Here is a 16,921-nt window from a genome sequence, read left to right as displayed (position 1 = left end):
CAGGGTCACCCGGGAGGTCAGGGTCAGCGGGAAGGTCAGGGTCACCCGGGAGGTCACGGTCACCCGGGAGGTCAGGGTCACCCGGGAGGTCAGGGTCAACAGGAAGGTCAGAGTCATCCAGAAGGTCAGGGTCATCCAGAAGGTTAAGCAGGAAGGTTAGGGTCACCCAGGAAATTAGGGTAATTGGGAAGGTTAGGGTCAGAGGAAAGGTTAGGGTCACCTGGGAGGTTAGGATCATCAGGAAAGTCTGGGTCACACAGAAGGCTAGAGTCAGCGGGAAGATTAGGGCCACCCGAAAGGGTAACCTGAAAGTCAGGGTCACCCGGAAGGTCAGGGTCAGTGGGAAGGTCAGGACCATCTGGAAGATTAGGGTCACCTGGAAGGTCAGGGTCACTGGGAAGGTCAGGCACACCCAGAAGGCTAGGGTCACCCAGAAGGTTAGGGTCACGTGCCTTTCAGGTTGCAGGCCCTTCCCCCACATCCATGACCCCGCACACCACAGGCAGCACGGGTAACACCTCCCTTCCCTCAAGACACACCCAGCCTGCTCCTCACCCAGCCCACTCTGGGGACAGCATTGTTTGAGTTGGTTGAGGGGGCACTCAGTGAGTGCCAGGCAGGGCCCTCAAGAACTCACAGGGGCACCCCCCCCAGGTTACAGTGTCCCTGGTCCAATGACAGAGCTCCCTTCTGGGGCAGCAGGGGCCACCCGTCCCTTGGCCACGACGTCCCCACCCTGTCCCCACCTGCAGGAGAGTCGGATGCTGTGTCCTTGGTGACACCAGCCAGGAACTCGATCCCCCCGCTCATCTCATCATAGTTGGGGGGCTCCTCGGTGTCTGAAAGTTCCAAGTCTGGGGGGCATGAGGGAGACAGGCTGGGGTGAGGACTGGGGTCACTGGGGGGCCATCCTCACAGACTGGTCCGCAGTGTCCATCAGCTCTGTGCACTTCGGTGCAGGGGGTTGGGACCCACAGAGAGGAAGGCTGGACCGCAGGGCCGGGGGAGGACCCAGAGAGGAAGGCTGGACCGCAGGGCCGGGGGAGGACCCAGAGAGGAAGGCTGGACCGCAGGGCCGGGGGAGGGTCCAGAGAGGAAGGCTGGACTGCAGGGCCAGGGGAGGGCGAGGAGGGACCCCGCTTGTAGGGCAATGCGGCTGGAGCCCCATCCTGGGTGGGTCTGACTGTGCCTCCCCTGCCTGTGTGGCTGGAGGGGCAGCAGCTGGGAGGGTCCCGAGGGGAGGGCGGGGCCTCGGAGGTGGCCCTTAGCCGTTAGCACACCTTTCTCCTTGATGGCGAAATTCTGCACGGGGATCTCTGTGGGCAGCTTCCCGTTGGGGATGCTGCTATTTCTCTGCAGAGTGAACGTGAAGCTGTTGACGGACCCCAACACGGCTGCACTGGCCCTGACCCCGCTCCTGCTCAGGCCCCGTCCCCCCATGTCTCCTGGTGGCCCACCCTCACCCGCTTCTGGGCACGCTCCCGCTTGTACATCTTGGCTGCCTTCTTGTTCTGGTTGAGCCCCAGCTTGGCCGACTTGAAGGACTCCAGGCGCTTCCGCATGGTCCTGTGGAAGATTTCCCGGTCCTGCTTCTCGTCCTCAGTGGGCGTGAGCTCGTGCCGGCTGTACAGATGCTTGTACTGCAAGGTCGGGCACGGAGGTCACAGCTGTGCTGGGCGTGTGCTGGGCACTCCTGCCCTCTTGCTGCAGGGGCTGAGCACGGATCCCCATGGTCCCGGGAGAGGACCAGGAGGCCGCCCCACAGGCATCCCTGTAGGCTCCCCCGGCCCCAGCCTGCAGCACCTACCTCCTGCCGCGGCTTGTACAGGTACTGCTGCAGCGTGTGGTGCGTGACCATGTCCTCCGCGTCCCGGATGCTCCGTCGCCGCTGTTCCAGAGACTGCATGTCCAGGCAGACGGCACTGACGTTCTCCCTCCTGTGCAGGGACAGCGCTGAGCCACACGGCTGCCTCGGGGTGGGGTTTCGTGCGTGCCCCTCGCCTTATGGAAGCCACTTGGCCAGCCCCTTCTCTCCTCAGGGCTCAGGCCGAGTCCCCACGAGGCCCTCCCGGAGTCCCATCTGAAGTGGAGCCCCCACTCCGAAGCCATGGGTATGAGACCCGGGACACCAGCGTCTGCACACCTGGCAGAGGGGACCTCCCGTGACAACTGGCCATGAGCTGTGGAGCCCAGGGCTAGAGGGACAGTAGGGGTGGCACAGGGAACAGGACAGCCTGCTCCTGACTGGGGGCAAACATGTCAGGCTCGGCCCCCAATCCTCTGTGCCCCCACCCTTTCATCTTGCATCCTGCACTGAGGGAGTCTGGCCAACACCTAACACAGGGGAGGGGAGTGCCTGCCAGAGAGGACCCTGGGCCCCACCTTCTGCACCCTTCCTCCCACCCGCCCGCCATCCCCAGGCCAGGAGCTGTCTCAGACCCTCTGTGACTCAGCCCCAGGCTTGGTTCTTCCCCGGGGAAGCTATGTGAACCTGTCCACGTACAGGAGGTAGGAGACAGAGGCCTCCACGGTGGATGATCGCGGTGTGAAGTCCACGTTGACCATGTTGTCAGTGCTGGGGGAGCGGATGAAGGCCAGGGACCCCCGGCGCTCTCCCTGTGGTCAGGAGGCAGCCCCGTCAGCGGCTTGAGCAGCCCTGGGCCCCGTACCTGGGCAGCTGCCGCTGATGTGTGCCCTGGTGGGAAGCGCTGGGAGCTCGGGGCCCAGGGAAGACCTTGAGACGGAGCCTTGGTTCACCCCTCACAACTGCGGCGGGTGGAGACCCTGAGACCAGGAGCTCAGATTTTGAGCCCCCGTCCATGTCCATGTGAGGCATAGCCAGGCTTCTGCCTGAGCTGGGCAGAGGTAACAGTTGAGGGAGGACATGGCGGTCTGTGTGTGAAGTGGTGAAGCTGTCTGGGACCTGGGGTGCATCTGGGGACACTGTCTATACTGCTGAGTTACAGAGGAGTCCCTGTCCCTGCCGGAGGCCCTGAAACACCTGCCCCCATTTCCCCCAGGAAGGGACCCCATTGGCGCCATGTCCAGAACTGAATCAGATCAAGGGAATGGAGCAGAGCCCAATGGGGTACAGAAGCTGCACAGCCGAGCGTCCTCAGCCCCGCCCGCCTGCCCTACGGCAGGGCTTGCAGAGTGTGAGGCTGTGGGAGAGCACAGGGCAGGGTGGGCTTATGGCTGGAATCAGGGTCCCCAGGGCCAGCAGAGGCACGGGCATGGGGAGTGTCAGCTCGCTGTGCTCCCTCCTCGCCAGGTGGGCACCCGTGCTGCCTTGCAGTGGCAGAACCCTCCCAGAAAAGCCTCCAGGGGCAGGAGGTGCCTCTACTCCCACTGCGGACATGGCCCCCACTGCACTGCCCACCCTGGGGCCTGCGAGGGGCGTTGGTTCTGAGGATCCTCTGTCGGCTTTTGCTTCTAAATCCAGCATCTTCTGTACCTCTGTTCCCCTCCCACCGACTCCGTGAAGACAAACATGAGTGGAGGGGCCACGGTCTAACTGCAGCTCTGGGCAGACACAGGGGAGGGCTGCAGGGTGCAGGGTGGCGGGCGCTGGGAGAGAAAGCGGCTGCCCTGTGTGGGAGCCAGGAGGGACACTGGGCAGGTGGTGCTCTGGCCACGCCATCCCAGGTGGGGAGACTCCGGCCATTGAGTGACCAGGAGGGGCCCACAGGCTCCCCACGCAGCGGAGCCCAGGGTCAAGGACGGTGGCTGGTGGGGTTGGGGAAGAGGCTCAAGGCCCTGCCTGCTGACCTTGTCACCCATGTGGGGGTGAGGGGAGCCCGCTGCCCCTTCCCACCCTCCAGCCAGGCTCCAGGCCTCCTAGGCCAGGGTATCTCAACTTGCTCTTGCTTGCTGGGCCTGTAGTTTGGGGTGTTGTATGGAGCCTGGCCCAGGGGCCCTCCTTCCTGATCTGCACTGGCCCAGGCCCCCGTGCCCCTGCCAGGAGCCGCCTTGCCACTCGGCGTGGCCCTGGCCATGGGTGGTATGTCTGGGGTGAATGTGCCCCAGTGGAGGCAGAATCATTCTGTCTGAATGAATGGTATTTCCAGGCCCCCGCTGGCCCTCTGTGTGAGGTTTTGGCAAGACAGCCCGTTCCCTCTGGCGAGAGCACCAGCCCCAACTGGCTGCGGGACAAGGGCACCAGAGCTTCATAGGGAGGGCTCTGTCCCTCAGGCGGAGCGGGACCTAAAGGGAGCAGAGTCCCTGCAGCTGTGCCCTCAGGCCCTGCTCTGCACAGTTCCTGCAGCCAGAGCCCCTCTGGGGAGGCCAGGGCAGGCCTGGGAGGCTGAGGCCATTCTGGGCAGGAGCAGGAGCCAGTGACCAGTGGTCGTGGGGCTGGGTGGGGCGCCTGGGGCCTTGTCTCCTGGAGCAGGCAGGGGCGCTGCAGACGCCAAGAGGCCTGCGCCCCGTGGACCAGGAGCTGCTGGGGCAGCCTCAGAGCCACAGCCCGCCCATGGCAGGAAACCCTGCTGCTGCCCCTCCATGTGCCTGCATGTGGGCCTGTGGGTGTGCGTGTACATGTGGGCACGTATGTGCATTTAGGCATGTGTGTGTGGGCATGTGAGCATGTGCCCGTGGGTGGGCACGTGTGTGTGTGGGCATGTGTGTAGGGAGCCCTATGTGTGCATGTGGGCCTATGGGTGTGTATGTTCCTGTGCATTTGTGTGGGCCTGTGGGTGCGTGTGTGCCTGTGGGCGCACGTGTGTGTGGGGTTATGTGAGTGTGGGGCACGTGTATGTGGGCCTGTGGGCACATGCATGCTGTGGGCATGTGTGTGTGTGGGGGCCAGTGGGTGCATGTGGGCATGGGCGTGTGTGGGCCTTTGTGCATGTATGCGGCATGTGTGTGCATGAGGGTGCATTCATGAGTGTGGGTGTGTGTGCATGTGGGTCTGTGGGCGTGTGTGTGGGCATGTGTGTGCACGTGGGCATACAGGCATGTGTGCGTGTGGACCTATGGGTGTGTGCCTGGGTGTGCGTGGGCATGTGTGTGCATGAGGGCATGTGTGTGGGGTCTTTGGACATGTATGTGCGTGTGTGCCTGTGAGCACCTGTATGAGTGTGGGCCTGTGGGCACGTGTATGGGTGTGGATGTTTGTGTGTGGGTATGTGTTTGTGTGTGTGGGCATGTGTGTGCATGTTTGGCCTGTGGACATGTGCATACATGTGGGCCTGTGGGCGCGTGCATGTGCACATGCAGATATTTGGGTGTGGGCATGTTTGTGTGTGTGTGCGTGCATGTGAGCATCTGTGTGTGGGCACGTGTGTGCATGTGGGCCTGCGGGTGTGTGCATGTGTGTTGGTGCTTGGACATGTGTCTGCATGTGGGCCTGTGGGTGCACGTGTATGTGCGTGTTGGTGTGTGCTTTTGGGCATGTGTTTGCATGTGGGCGTGTGTGTGTGTGTGTGTGTGTGTGCTTGGGTGTGCCCGGATATGTTGGAGCCAGGTCCTGTAACAGCCTGCCTGCTTCCTGTCTGCTTCCATCTCCGGGGAAAGTGCAAACCTCAGGGTTGGAGGACCTGGCCTCAGCCCTGAGCCCACCAGCACCACCGTCCACAGGCCTCTGTCCCTCTGTGACATGGTTTACCCCTTGTGAGAGCCAGCTGGGATTTCCAGGGCATCAGAGGGCCCAGGATCCTCCTGTGAACTTTTGGGGTGGGCCTGGCCTTGGGATCAGGTGCAGGGGCCTCTCCTCACTGCCCCGTGGTGCCCACAGCCAGTGTCTGAGCCTGCTTCAGCCCCCACCCGACAGAGGGAGTGGTGGCTCCGGGACCTCGGCCACGTAGCTGATGGCGTCCTTCAGGTTCAGCTCGTGGAAGACATTCAGGATCCGGTCTCGAGACTTCTGGGCCGACCGTCTCATGAGGACCCGGCTGAGGAACTTCCTGTCGAAGTGGGACCACCTGCAGGGACAGACCCCACAGCGTGAGCCCCAGGCCGCAGGCGCCCTGGAACCTGCAGGGACAGACCCCACAGCGTGAGCCCCAGGCCGCAGGCGCCCTGGAGCTTGCCAGGTGGCCCTTCTCTGAATTTTATTTAGTGTAAGGACCCTGAGGCGCATTTAAAAGGAGAGCAGCCCGCCAGGCACCCAGGCTGTTCCGCTGCCCACCCGCCTGTCTTGTTTGATGGAGGCCATCAGAATGAAACGGTGCATTCCACTTTCCAGCAGCCACTGTCTCCAGAGGGGGGCTCAGGACAGGGTGGGCATCAGGCCTGGTTGGGCAAAGGGGCTCCGGCCACATGGGGGAACATTTCAGTTGGATAGGAGGAAAGGCAGGGGTGGGCAGACGCCCTGAGCTTTTCAGCTTGCCAGAGCCAAGCGGATCAGAGTGAGGTTCTCTAGCCTAACAGTATTCATTGGTTTTCCGAGGCAGAAGGGACAGTGGCCCGGCCGGACTTAGAGGAAACTGGGGCACAAAGAGGTGAAGCCTGTCACTCCTAGACATGGGTGCAGCTGCCAGACCTGGCCCCCGGGGCAGAGGTGGGCCCTGGCGAGCTTCCGTGCTCACACCTGGGCAGGCCCCGTGGCAGCCATGGTGGCTGCTCAGTGCAGGTCGAGTCTCACCCATCAAGAAGTCAAAGCTTACGGAGGCCGTGCCTTCCGAGACCCCCGGACGGCCCCTGGGAGGCCAGGGAGTTGGGGACTGGGTACCTGGGGCAGAATCGCTGTGGCCATGGAGAACCACAGCTGCACTTTATGAAGCCACGTGGCCACACCGTCTGGATGCTTCCACTCCCACCGAACACAGATTGTTTGGAAAACAGGAACCAAGGGCAAATTGTGCTGTGTTCTGGGTTTATTATGATTTTAAATGTCAAATGTATTTTATAATAAAACAGGTGATTTCAGCTTAATGGACAAAATCTTTTTTTATTTTGAGACAGAGTCTCTCTCTGTCGCCCAGGCTGGAGTGCAAAGGCATGATCTCGGCCCAATACAGCCTCCACCTCCTGGGTTCAAGCGACTCTCATGCCTCAGCCTCCTGAGTAGCTGGGATTACTGGCACCTACCACCACCCCTGGCTAATTTTTGTAATTTTAGTAGAGACAGGTTTCACTATGCTGGGCAGGCTGGTCTCAAACTCCTGACCTGAAGTGATCTGTCTGCCTGGGCCTCCCAAAGTACTGGGACTACAGGTGTGAGCCCCACTAGACAAAATCATTTTAAATGTTGACTGATATGAACACACCCTGTTTATGACATGGAGAAAATAATCTATTTTCCCTGTTTTCAATTCCTACATAACAATTTGGAATTAGTTGGCACACATGCAAGGGTGTCTCTACTCCCAGGAGCAAAGGGCATGTGGCTCCCTTTTCGGCAGCACCTGCGTGTCCGGGGGCACACCTGGCACCTGGCCTCATGGGGCACCGGAGCCAGCCTGGATGCAGACAGTTATGCAAGTGGCTTCCGGCTCTTTCGAGCAGAGGATGTTTCTGGAAGCCGGGCTGTGCGGTGCAGCACAGCTGGGGCAGCCCCAGCCACTTACTTGTCTCTGAGATAATTGTGCCCGATCTGTCCAGATATGTCCTCGATGGCTGAGAGGATGTGGTCGAAAGCCTTCCAAGGGAAGAAAGACGTGAACGTCTCGGGGCAGCCGACGGGGGAACATGTGACATTCCCCTCCCCTCCCAGGCCCAGACGAAGCCTCCCCACCCCTCCCAGCCCAGCCTCGCGGAACACGTGGTGCCCCCTCACCGCCCCCCCAGCCTCGCGGAACACGTGGTGCCCCCTCCCCTCCCAGACCAGCCTCGCGGAACACGTGGTGCCCCCTCACCGCCCCCCCCCAGCCCCGAGGAGCACTCAGCGCCCTCCCCCCAGCCCTAGACGTACGCGGCCGTGCAGCTTCTCATTGAGTCGGGGTTCACGGTGCTCACTCCTCTTCACCTTCAGCCACTGCACCAGGGGCTTGATGGTCAGGCCCTGGAGGACCGTGTCTCGTGACCCTGGTGCCAGGCAGCCCCCCACTTCCCGCTGGCCCCGCCATGTGCACTGCACAGAGCTGCTTGCCCCAGGGCCTGTGGATGCCCTCCCTGCTCTCCTGGCACCTGGCCACCTGCAGCCCTGCTCTGCGGAGGAGGAAGCCAGCCTCATCCACCAGCGAAGGCTCAGGAAGAACATTTTTAGGCCAATTATGCTTCCTCCCCAGTGGGGCCACATGAAAACCTCCAAAACAGCTCCTAGTTACTAAAATTATAAAACCCAATTAGGATCTGGAGCCTGGAAACACTCATCTGCCTCTCGCGGGTGGGGCAGAGACCCCAGGGCGGGCGGGGCTGGGCCTCACCTGGAAGATGACGGTGAAGAAGACCACGATGATGGTGGTGCTGACGAACAGGTTCTTCTCCTTGACCTTCTCTCCGTCCAGAAGCACCACTAGGGCAAAGGCCACGGCCCCACGCAGGCCCCCGTAGGACAGGACCACCTGGTCGATGGGCTCCAGCTGCACCATGCGGTAGCGGTTCAGGAGCCACGTCTGCAGGACCACACCTGTGGACCGGGTGGGCACTCAGCTCCCCAGCCGCCCACCTGCCCTGCGGGGCCTTTGTGGGCAAGCACGTGCTGACAGAGAACAGCGACACCTGGATACGGCGTCCCCACGCCACGACCCACATCACCATCCACGGAGCCACATGTGGCCAGGCGTCTTCCCACATGCTCTGTGCATCACACACGCAGGTGCCGGGGTACGGGGCTGGGTGGGGGCGGGGTCTTCTTGTCTCCCGGTCCATCTCCCATCCCACTGACCCTGTCCTAGGCATGTCCTGGGTGAGTCAGCGGGAACCGAGTAAGCTCCCTTGGGGTTCCAGAGCCTTCCACCCCAGCCCCAAGGCTGCCACCAGGTGCCCTGCCTCGGGTCCCCTCCTCTGCCTCGCACAGGGCTGCGCCTCCATCTCCATGGGCCCAGTAGAAAGCCTGCGCCTTCCCAGGGTGGGGCCGGCCCATCGCAGCCTCACATCCACAGCCCGGCCCCGCCTCACCGATGGCCCGGTACACGGAGATGAAGACCAGTGTCAGGAGCACAAAGGCCGTGTTCCAGGTCCAGATGAACGGGTTCACGGCCGAGATGCCCAGGAACATGAAGATGATGGTCTCGGCGCCGCTGGCCAGCATCTTCATGGTGTAGCGCACGGTCGTGGCCGACTGCTCCGAGATGTTGGCCTTCACATACTTCTGACAGCAGATGCCGCAGAAGGTGATCCTACAGACAGACGCGCCTCAGGGCACGGACAAGTGGCCCAGTGCCCAAGGCCCCCATGTCGCCCACCCCCCACGGCCTGGCACCTGCAGGCACAGAGTCACGGTCGTGTGGTTATGGGGCCTTTCCCTCCCGAGCCAGGCTGGGCTGCCAGGGTTCCTGCCTACGGCCCTGCAGGGTCACAGGCGGCCGTCACCTTCGGGTGAGTACGAGGCACCAGGGCTGCCACCAGCAGGGATGGCAACAAAGGGTTCCGGAGCCCCTTGCCCCTCAGCCGTCTCACAGACGCTGCTCCCAGCTCACAGACAATTCAGTGAAAACACAAACTCCTTATGATAAAATGTGAATAAATTCTTAGCCCCACACTGAATTCCCACCAGCCTGGGAGCACCAGCAGAGCGAAGCAGGCAACGGGGCAGCGGGCAGGGCAGGCCCTCCATATCCCCTTGCGGGGCTCACAGGGAACTTGTGGGCAATGCAGAGCCCAGGGGTCCTGCCACACGCAGCTGGGTGGCCCCCAGCTAGCACCGTCCTTGTGTGTTGGGGTCCAGGAGGGTGTGGGGCCCGGGAGGGCAGGAGGGACTCACGCCAGGATGGCCGACAGCGACAGCATCTCAGACGTCAGGTAGGACAGGTAGGAGATGACGAACACGAAGCCGGGCTCGATGATGCGCACGTGCTTGGTGAAGCGCGTCACCAGTGACAGCAGGAAGGCGAAGATCACCCCCACCAGCGTGCCCCCCAGGCTCACCACGAAGAAGGACACTGGGGAGAGGACGCCCTTTGTGTCCGTGCTGCCTTCCGGGCCCTTCCTCGCCAGCGGCCGCCCATGACCCCTGAGGAGGTGCTGGGAACCCCAGAAACAAGGGGTGGATTCCTCACTCTCTTGGCAGGGAGGGGGGCTGGTCTCAGCACCAGCCTTGGTCCAGCAAGGGGAGAGGACCTTCCCGAGTCCCCAGGAGCCTGGCCCAGGCCCTGTCCGGCCGTCTCTCATGTGGAGACCTGGCTGCCCTCATCCCTGCTCTGGGAAATGCCCAGGAGCCCCAGGCCCCTGTCAACTCGTGTGTGAATCGCTCTGGAAGGGGACGTGGACAGAAGGGCTCAGTGCAGCCGCTTTGAGTGAAAAGTGTTTTCCTGCAGGGGCTGCCGGCCAGGCGTGGAGAGGAGACGCGGCCGCCCGCCCTCCTTGACCCACAGCTACGAACCTATGCCTTTCACACAGTCCACGCCGGTCACGTTGTCACCCCCCAGCGACACAAAGGATTCAAACACGTTGTACAGGACCTGCGGGACAGAGACGAGAAGGGCATTCAGGCCCCTGGTCAGCGCCGCCCCTCCCCAGGGCCCAGGCCTCGCCCGAGTTGGCCCGAGTGTGGAGCCCACGGGAACCGAGGCCACCAGGAGGAAAATAATCACGGAGCTATGGCAGTCGAAGGGGCGAGGCCAGAGCCCAGCGGTCCGGGGACACCGGGGCAAAGAAGGTTCTGGAGGGAACTAGAAGCTTTGGGAGCAAAGCTGGCCTCTTCCCACCCTTGGCAGAACAGCGGCAGCGGCAGAGCTCTCTCCCTGGAATTCAGACACCACACTCAGTCTCATTTACAGAGACAAGCCCAGGGTTTTAGCGACGTCCCTGCTGCGCTGGCTCCAGGTTGTGAGGCTGAGCCCCTGCGGTCTTTGCTAACCTTCGTGGTTTTTAAACCTTAGCCCACAGGACCCTGAGATAAAATGCGGGGAAACCTTGTCCATACTCTGGGCTCCACACCGAGCAAAGCTGCAATGCAGTGGGACCTGCTGAGGGCTGTCCTGGGTGGACCGAAGTCCCTGGGGAGAACCTGGCTCTGGTCAAGGTGGGAGAGGACCCCCTGGGGCAGGCGTGTGAGTTGTGTTTGTGAATGTAGGCTGGGCTAGGGGACCCGAGAAGGTCCTGGGGTCTCTCGGGGCCTTCTTGGAGCTGGGTTTTTTAATGAAAATCTAGCTGGGAGGGAAAACAACCTCTTGGGGGGCTCTGGCTTCTATGGGGACGTGGGAGCTGCAGGGCTGCAGTTACACGGGGATGTCGCTGTATTTCTGATTAAGTCTCACTTTTCAGATTCCCTGAGAATACCTCATTTGCTAAAGAGAAGAAATCTGGTGTGCTACCCCCATAGGACTTTCCTGAACCCTAAGGAAACATGAGAAGCAGATGGGGTCTTTTGAGAAGCCACAGACACTGTTAGAGGGGAGAGGAAACGGACCCCACCATTCTGGCTGCATCTGCAGGGTCCTCAGGGCTGGCGGAGGATGGCCAGGGGCAGCACAGGGACCGGGGCAGCGTCGGGGCAGGGGCGGCCTGAGGACCGGGCCCAGCGTTGGCCTCACTGACGATTCCTGAGAGGGTTGCCCATGACTCACTTCCCGAAGGCAGCCATCCCATTTGGGGATTAGCTTTGAAACATCACAATTGCTGCTGTGAAGTGGCAATCCTGCTTCTTGGGGTTTGTGACTCTTCTCCTGGCCTTACTTAGCACTGATGTGGCCTCTGGGCCTCCATGGGGGCTCCGTCCAACCCTGCCCACCCGCGGAGCCCCGCAAGCTGCTGGAACGCCATCTCCTGGAGAGAAATCCACACAATGCCTGTGGCCAGCTGTCAGCACCAGCTCCATTTCCCTTCCTTCACTCCTTTATGGGCCAAATTGTGCCCCCAAAATCCCCATGTTAAAGTCCCAGCCCCCAGGACCTCAGCATGTGAGTATGTGTTGGGGGGCAGGGTCTTTAAAGAGGGGCGCACAGCACAGTGAGGTCACCGGCATGGACTCTGATCCCATAGGACCAGTGTCCCTGTGGGGGGAGGAGATTAGGGCACATTCATGCAGGGACAGCCACGTGAGGCCACGGAAGGCGCCATCTGCAAGCCCAGAACAGGGGTCCCTTGGGAATCCACCCCACCGACACCGTGATCAGAACTGTTCGAGAATCAACGTTCAAGGCACTGCACCCAGTCAACTTCGTCATGGTGGCCCTGGCAGGTGACACAGTTCCTGTGAGATTTTGTTGTTGGCGTATTCACGTATGTATCTGTGTTTCTGAGATGGAGTCTCACTCCTGCCCTCCGTACAGGCAATCTCCACCCACTGCAGCCTCCACCTCCCAGGTTCAGGCGATTCTCCTGTCTCAGCCTCCCGAGCAGCTGAGATTACAGGTACATGCCACCACACTCAGCTAGTTTTTGCATTTTTAGTAAAGACAGGGTTTCACCACGTGGGCCAGGCTGGTCTCACACTGCTGACCTCAAGTGATCCACCTGCCTCAGCCTCTCCAAGTGCTAGGATTACAGGTGTGACCCACCGTGCCTGGCCATTCATGTATTTTTTAGGAACTCAGGAATGGGTGGTAGCAACTGTGAGTCTAAACTCACAGACCCCCCGCTCCGGAGTCTGGGAGGGTAGGGTTTTGACAGCGGCATCGTTAACCCTGAAAGTGTGGATGGGCGGACCGGGCCTCAGAACTGCGAAAGATCCAAAGAAGCCGCGTGAAAGCCGCCCATGGTTCTGAGCTGGGAAGAGGGACGTGGAGGGACGGGACGCCCAGGAGGGGAGTGTGGGGCCAGGGTTTCACGCCCTCCTTTGCCGACAGACTGATGGGGGGCGAGACGGGGCCCAGGCCTGCACGGCTGCTGTGGAGCCTCGGTTCTGTGGCTTACCACGGTGACTGCGTCGTTCAGCAGGGACTCCCCAAAGACGATGATGAACAGGACCTCGTTGACATGCACCTCCTCAAACACGGCCAGGACGGCCACCGGGTCCACGGCGGCAATGAGGCTGCCGAACAGGAGGAAGTCCAGCAGCCCGATCTGCAGGTCACCTGGAAAACAAGCAGAGCTGTGGGGTGGGCACAGGCACTGCCACGGAGAGGGAGGCCCTGGGGAGACGCCTGGCTGCAGCTGGGGGTCCCGAGCCTGTCTGGCTGACGCCGGTGGTGAGGGGAGCCAGGCCAGCCACAGGTGCTCCTCCCACAGGCCCCCAGTGCCCTCTGGGGAAGGCTGGTGTCTTCCAAGGGGGCCCATTCCATCTGAGCAAGACAGACAGAACCACCCCGCCCTTCCCTTCATCTTCTGGAGATGGGGGCCCCGGCCTGTACAGTGCAGCCTGGAGAGAATCGAGCCCTCTCACTGCGGTTCCCAGCCCAGCAGTGAAGGTGTCTGAGGCAGGTGGGAGCAGGGGACTGTGTGTTGGGAGGATGGGAGCCCATCGCCTGGAGTGACATCCCAGCCTGGGGGGAGCAAGTAGGGCAGACCCAGGATGGGCCTGGAGCTGGGCACACAGCACCCTGGAGCCACGGCCAGAGAGGGGCAGGCGGGAGGGCCGATGGGGACATGGGGGCAGATTGTGAGGATGAGCGGGGGGCCTGGAAGGCATGGTTCCCGTGGTCCCCAGCGCCTGGCCAGCTTTCCTCCCCTCCTCGCACCTGCTTGTGGGCTCTGATGTCCCTTGATGGGGAGGTTTTACTGAAATGCAGCCTCATCCTGCACGAGCCTTTGCAATTCAACCCAGGGTCCAGGCCTCGGGCAAGCCATGAGGGAGTGCCAGGCTCCAGGGGGCCCTCCGGGAACCGAGTGTGGTCACTGGGCCCTGAGCACCTGCCCTCGCTCATGGCTGTAGGACTCAGAGGACACTACCTCCCTGCTGCCTTCCTGGCTATGAGAGTCCAGGGACTGGAGAGGCCAGGGCCGTGAGGGGGCGGGAGAGGCCAGGGCCGTGAGGGGGCGGGAGAGGCCACCCAGGGAGGGGGTCGGAGAGGCCAGGGCCATGAGGGGGCGGGAGAGGCCAGGGCCGTGAAGGGGGCAGGAGAGGCCAGGGCCGTGAAGGGGGCGGGAGAGGCCAGGGCCGTGAGGGGGTGGGAGAGGCCAGGGCCGTGAGGGGGCGGGAGAGGCCACCCAGGGAGGGGGATGCTCCCGCGACATGGGAGGCCTGCCTGAGTCCCACACACAGCTCCTGCCTCCCTGCTGGGCTGGAACGGAACCCACCACACCCCTGGGCCGAGGCTCGGGCTTCTGGGAGCTTTGTCCCTGGAGCGGGACAGGCCCCAGGAGACAGCATAGAACAGCCTGACCAGGGGTTTCTGTACTAGTGCCTGGGAGGGGACGGGTCAGGGTCGCCTCCTTGGTGACTAAACCCCGGGTCTGCTGTGAGCGCCTAAGCCCCGGCAGCCTCTGGCCAGCGTCACAACACCCCGAGGAGGTGACAGATGCCAGAAGAACCAGCGTTCAGGGAGGTAAGGTCTCCTCATGGGAATGAGACCCGCACGCCTCTGATGCCCGGAGCTTCCACGGGCCTCTCCCCACGCTGCCAACCTGGGCCAACCCTGCCACGTGGACCCTTTCCCGAAGGGCAGGTCTGGCCTTGAGACACTCCACGGGGCTTGGCTGCTGGTCTGCATAAATCAGTCGTGGCCTCCCAGCTCTCTCGGGCTCCCAGGAATGGAATGGACCTGCAGCCGTGGGCATCTATGCTCAGGGACCTCAGGCAGCACCCAGCTTTGACCAGCTGGGCCCAAGGCTGAGCGCAGGCCTCTGGCATCCATATCACCTGGGGAGCGGCCTGCCTCAAGGGGGCACAGCAATGCCTGGGACCCGTGTTTCCCACAGGGAGCACTGTTGGAGGATGGTGGAACCCAATGCGGCTGGCGGGGGCCAAGGATATCCCCACATCGTGAGTCCTCCAGGGCCTGAAGGGGCAGGTGCAGCAAGAATGTCCCGGGGTCCGGCATCCTCCAGGGCCTGAAGGAGCAGGTGCAGCAGGAGTGTCCCTGGGTCAGGAGTCCTCCAGGGCCTGAAGGGGCAGGTGCAGCAAGAATGTCCCGGGGTCGGGCGTCCTCCAGGGCCTGAAGGGGCAGGTGCAGCAGGAGTGTCCCCGTGTTGGGCGTCCTCCAGGGCCTGAAGGGGCAGGTGCAGCAGGAGTGTCCTGGGGTCGGGCGTCCTCCAGGGCCTGAAGGTGCAGGTGCAGCAGGAATGTCCCTCATCAGGTGTCCTCTAGGGCCTGAAGGCGCATTTGCAGTGTGAACATCCTACTCCAGGCCAGCCAGTTGCACTGAGGACATTCTGCTTCCTAAAAGGGAAATCTGGCACTGTCTCTGGAAATCTGGTCCCCGATGCTAGGTGGGGACCATCGTGGCCACGGCCTCAGAGCCACAGAATGTGCCAGGCTCTCAAAGGAGCCACCCTGATGGCCAGACTGGCCCAAGGCTACTCCACCCACACTCGACACGGCTTGGAGGAAGCGCTCGGCTGGGATCTCATGGGAGAGGGACCCTCTGGCAAGGTGGCCTTGACCCTCGAGGAGCCATGGGTCCATAAGTCCCTGCTCTGACTCCCAAGGCTGTCCCTTGGGCCCGGGGACTAGGGCGGCTGCCCCATCCGAGGTGCATCCTGACCACCTACGGCATTGTCCACGTGATGCGTGGCCACCCACAGCGCCGGCCTGAGCCTGCCGTCCATGAGTCTGTGAGGCCTGCACCCTCGGTGGCTTTCTCTGGGCTGGGCCTGGCGGGTGGTGCCAGACAGCAAGGGGTGAGCACGAGGCCCCAAGGGACCATGTGCCAGGTGGGGGCGGCTCCAACCTGGGAGCTCCTCTTTCTCATGAGTCTTCCTGGTCTCAGGTCTCAGCCCCTGGACTCCCATGGAGAGGCCAGGCCATGCTCTCCCTTGACGCAGACAGAAAATCACCAATTCTTGCAAGTCTGGTTCAGCTGGTGAACGTGTTTGAGGCTGACACTGAGTTCTCGGACAGGTGGGGAGGCCAGGTGAGGACATCAGGTGCGACACCTACCCCCTCCTTCCTGGCCACCCCCGGCGCTGGAGCTGATCCTGCGGGCCCCAGGCACGAAGGCATTTGAGGCCTTGCTCCACCTTGGGGCCCCGCTGCTCCAAGCCGTAGCAGGCCCGGCAGCAGCGGCTGGCGGCAGGGCTGCATGACACCTGGTGTATCTGTGCGAGGCGTCAGGAGGCACCATCTAGGCAGGATTGGGCTCCAGGCAGGAGGCGGTGCCCAAGAGACAAAGCAGCCAAGGGTCAAGAAGCCAAAACCAGGCAGGCTGCACTGGCTCCGGACGTGGCTCAGCCACACGGGTGTGGAAGTGGCCGAGTGGCTCTAGCACACGGGAGAGGAGGAACAGCGCCAGGTGCACGAGTCTCTGCAGTGCTCTTCTCCCTGGGGTCCTGGTGGCCAGCGAGTGTAGATGGACCGTGCTCTCTTCTCCCTGGGGACCTGGTGGCCGGCGAGTGTAGATTGACCGTGCTCTCTTCTCCCTGGGGTCCTGGTGGCCGGCGAGTGTAGATGGACCGTGCTCTCTTCTCCCTGGGGTCCTGGTGGCCGGCNAGTGTAGATGGACCGTGCTCTCTTCTCCCTGGGGTCCTGGTGGCCGGCGAGTGTAGATGGACTGTGCTCTCTTCTCCCTGGGGTCCTGGTGGCCGGCGAATGTGGACAGGCCCCGACTTCTGCCCAGCGCCAGAGTAAGAGCAGAGGCCCCTGGCCACCTGCAGTCCGCAGCTGAGCTGCCGAGACGGAAACGCCTACCCAAGGGCTGTGTCCCACCCTTCCCGGCTGAGGGCTGGGGCCTGGGGATGCACAGGTGACTGGCCTTGGTCATGAGGCCCCACAGGGCTACCAGCCACATTTTGCACCTTACACTTACCACGTGGAGGCCTGTGTGCTGAGAGGAGGCAGCCC

General features: G+C 62.3%; 1 protein-coding gene across 2 annotated transcripts in view; it reads right to left on the bottom strand.

The window, feature by feature from the left end:
- Window positions 1-16,921, bottom strand: part of SLC9A3 (solute carrier family 9 member A3) — a 52,790-nt gene that overhangs the window by 1,516 nt on the left and 34,353 nt on the right. For both annotated transcript variants that reach the window (XM_017520496.2, XM_037735570.1), the window contains exons 3-15: window positions 12,898-13,058; window positions 10,424-10,502; window positions 9,806-9,983; window positions 9,001-9,221; window positions 8,307-8,509; window positions 7,853-7,942; window positions 7,509-7,579; window positions 5,792-5,921; window positions 2,504-2,616; window positions 1,808-1,937; window positions 1,464-1,640; window positions 1,281-1,353; window positions 747-854 (exon numbers count right to left, since the gene is read on the bottom strand). In XM_017520496.2, coding sequence (XP_017375985.1) covers window positions 747-854; window positions 1,281-1,353; window positions 1,464-1,640; window positions 1,808-1,937; window positions 2,504-2,616; window positions 5,792-5,921; window positions 7,509-7,579; window positions 7,853-7,942; window positions 8,307-8,509; window positions 9,001-9,221; window positions 9,806-9,983; window positions 10,424-10,502; window positions 12,898-13,058 — 1,734 coding nt within the window. The remainder of the gene's footprint in view (window positions 1-746; window positions 855-1,280; window positions 1,354-1,463; window positions 1,641-1,807; window positions 1,938-2,503; window positions 2,617-5,791; window positions 5,922-7,508; window positions 7,580-7,852; window positions 7,943-8,306; window positions 8,510-9,000; window positions 9,222-9,805; window positions 9,984-10,423; window positions 10,503-12,897; window positions 13,059-16,921) is intronic.

This window comes from Cebus imitator, unplaced genomic scaffold (genome assembly GCF_001604975.1).
Source record: "Cebus imitator isolate Cc_AM_T3 unplaced genomic scaffold, Cebus_imitator-1.0 Scaffold843, whole genome shotgun sequence".
NCBI classification, from domain to species: Eukaryota; Metazoa; Chordata; class Mammalia; order Primates; family Cebidae; genus Cebus; species Cebus imitator.
This window is presented reverse-complemented; position numbering and strand designations above follow the sequence as displayed.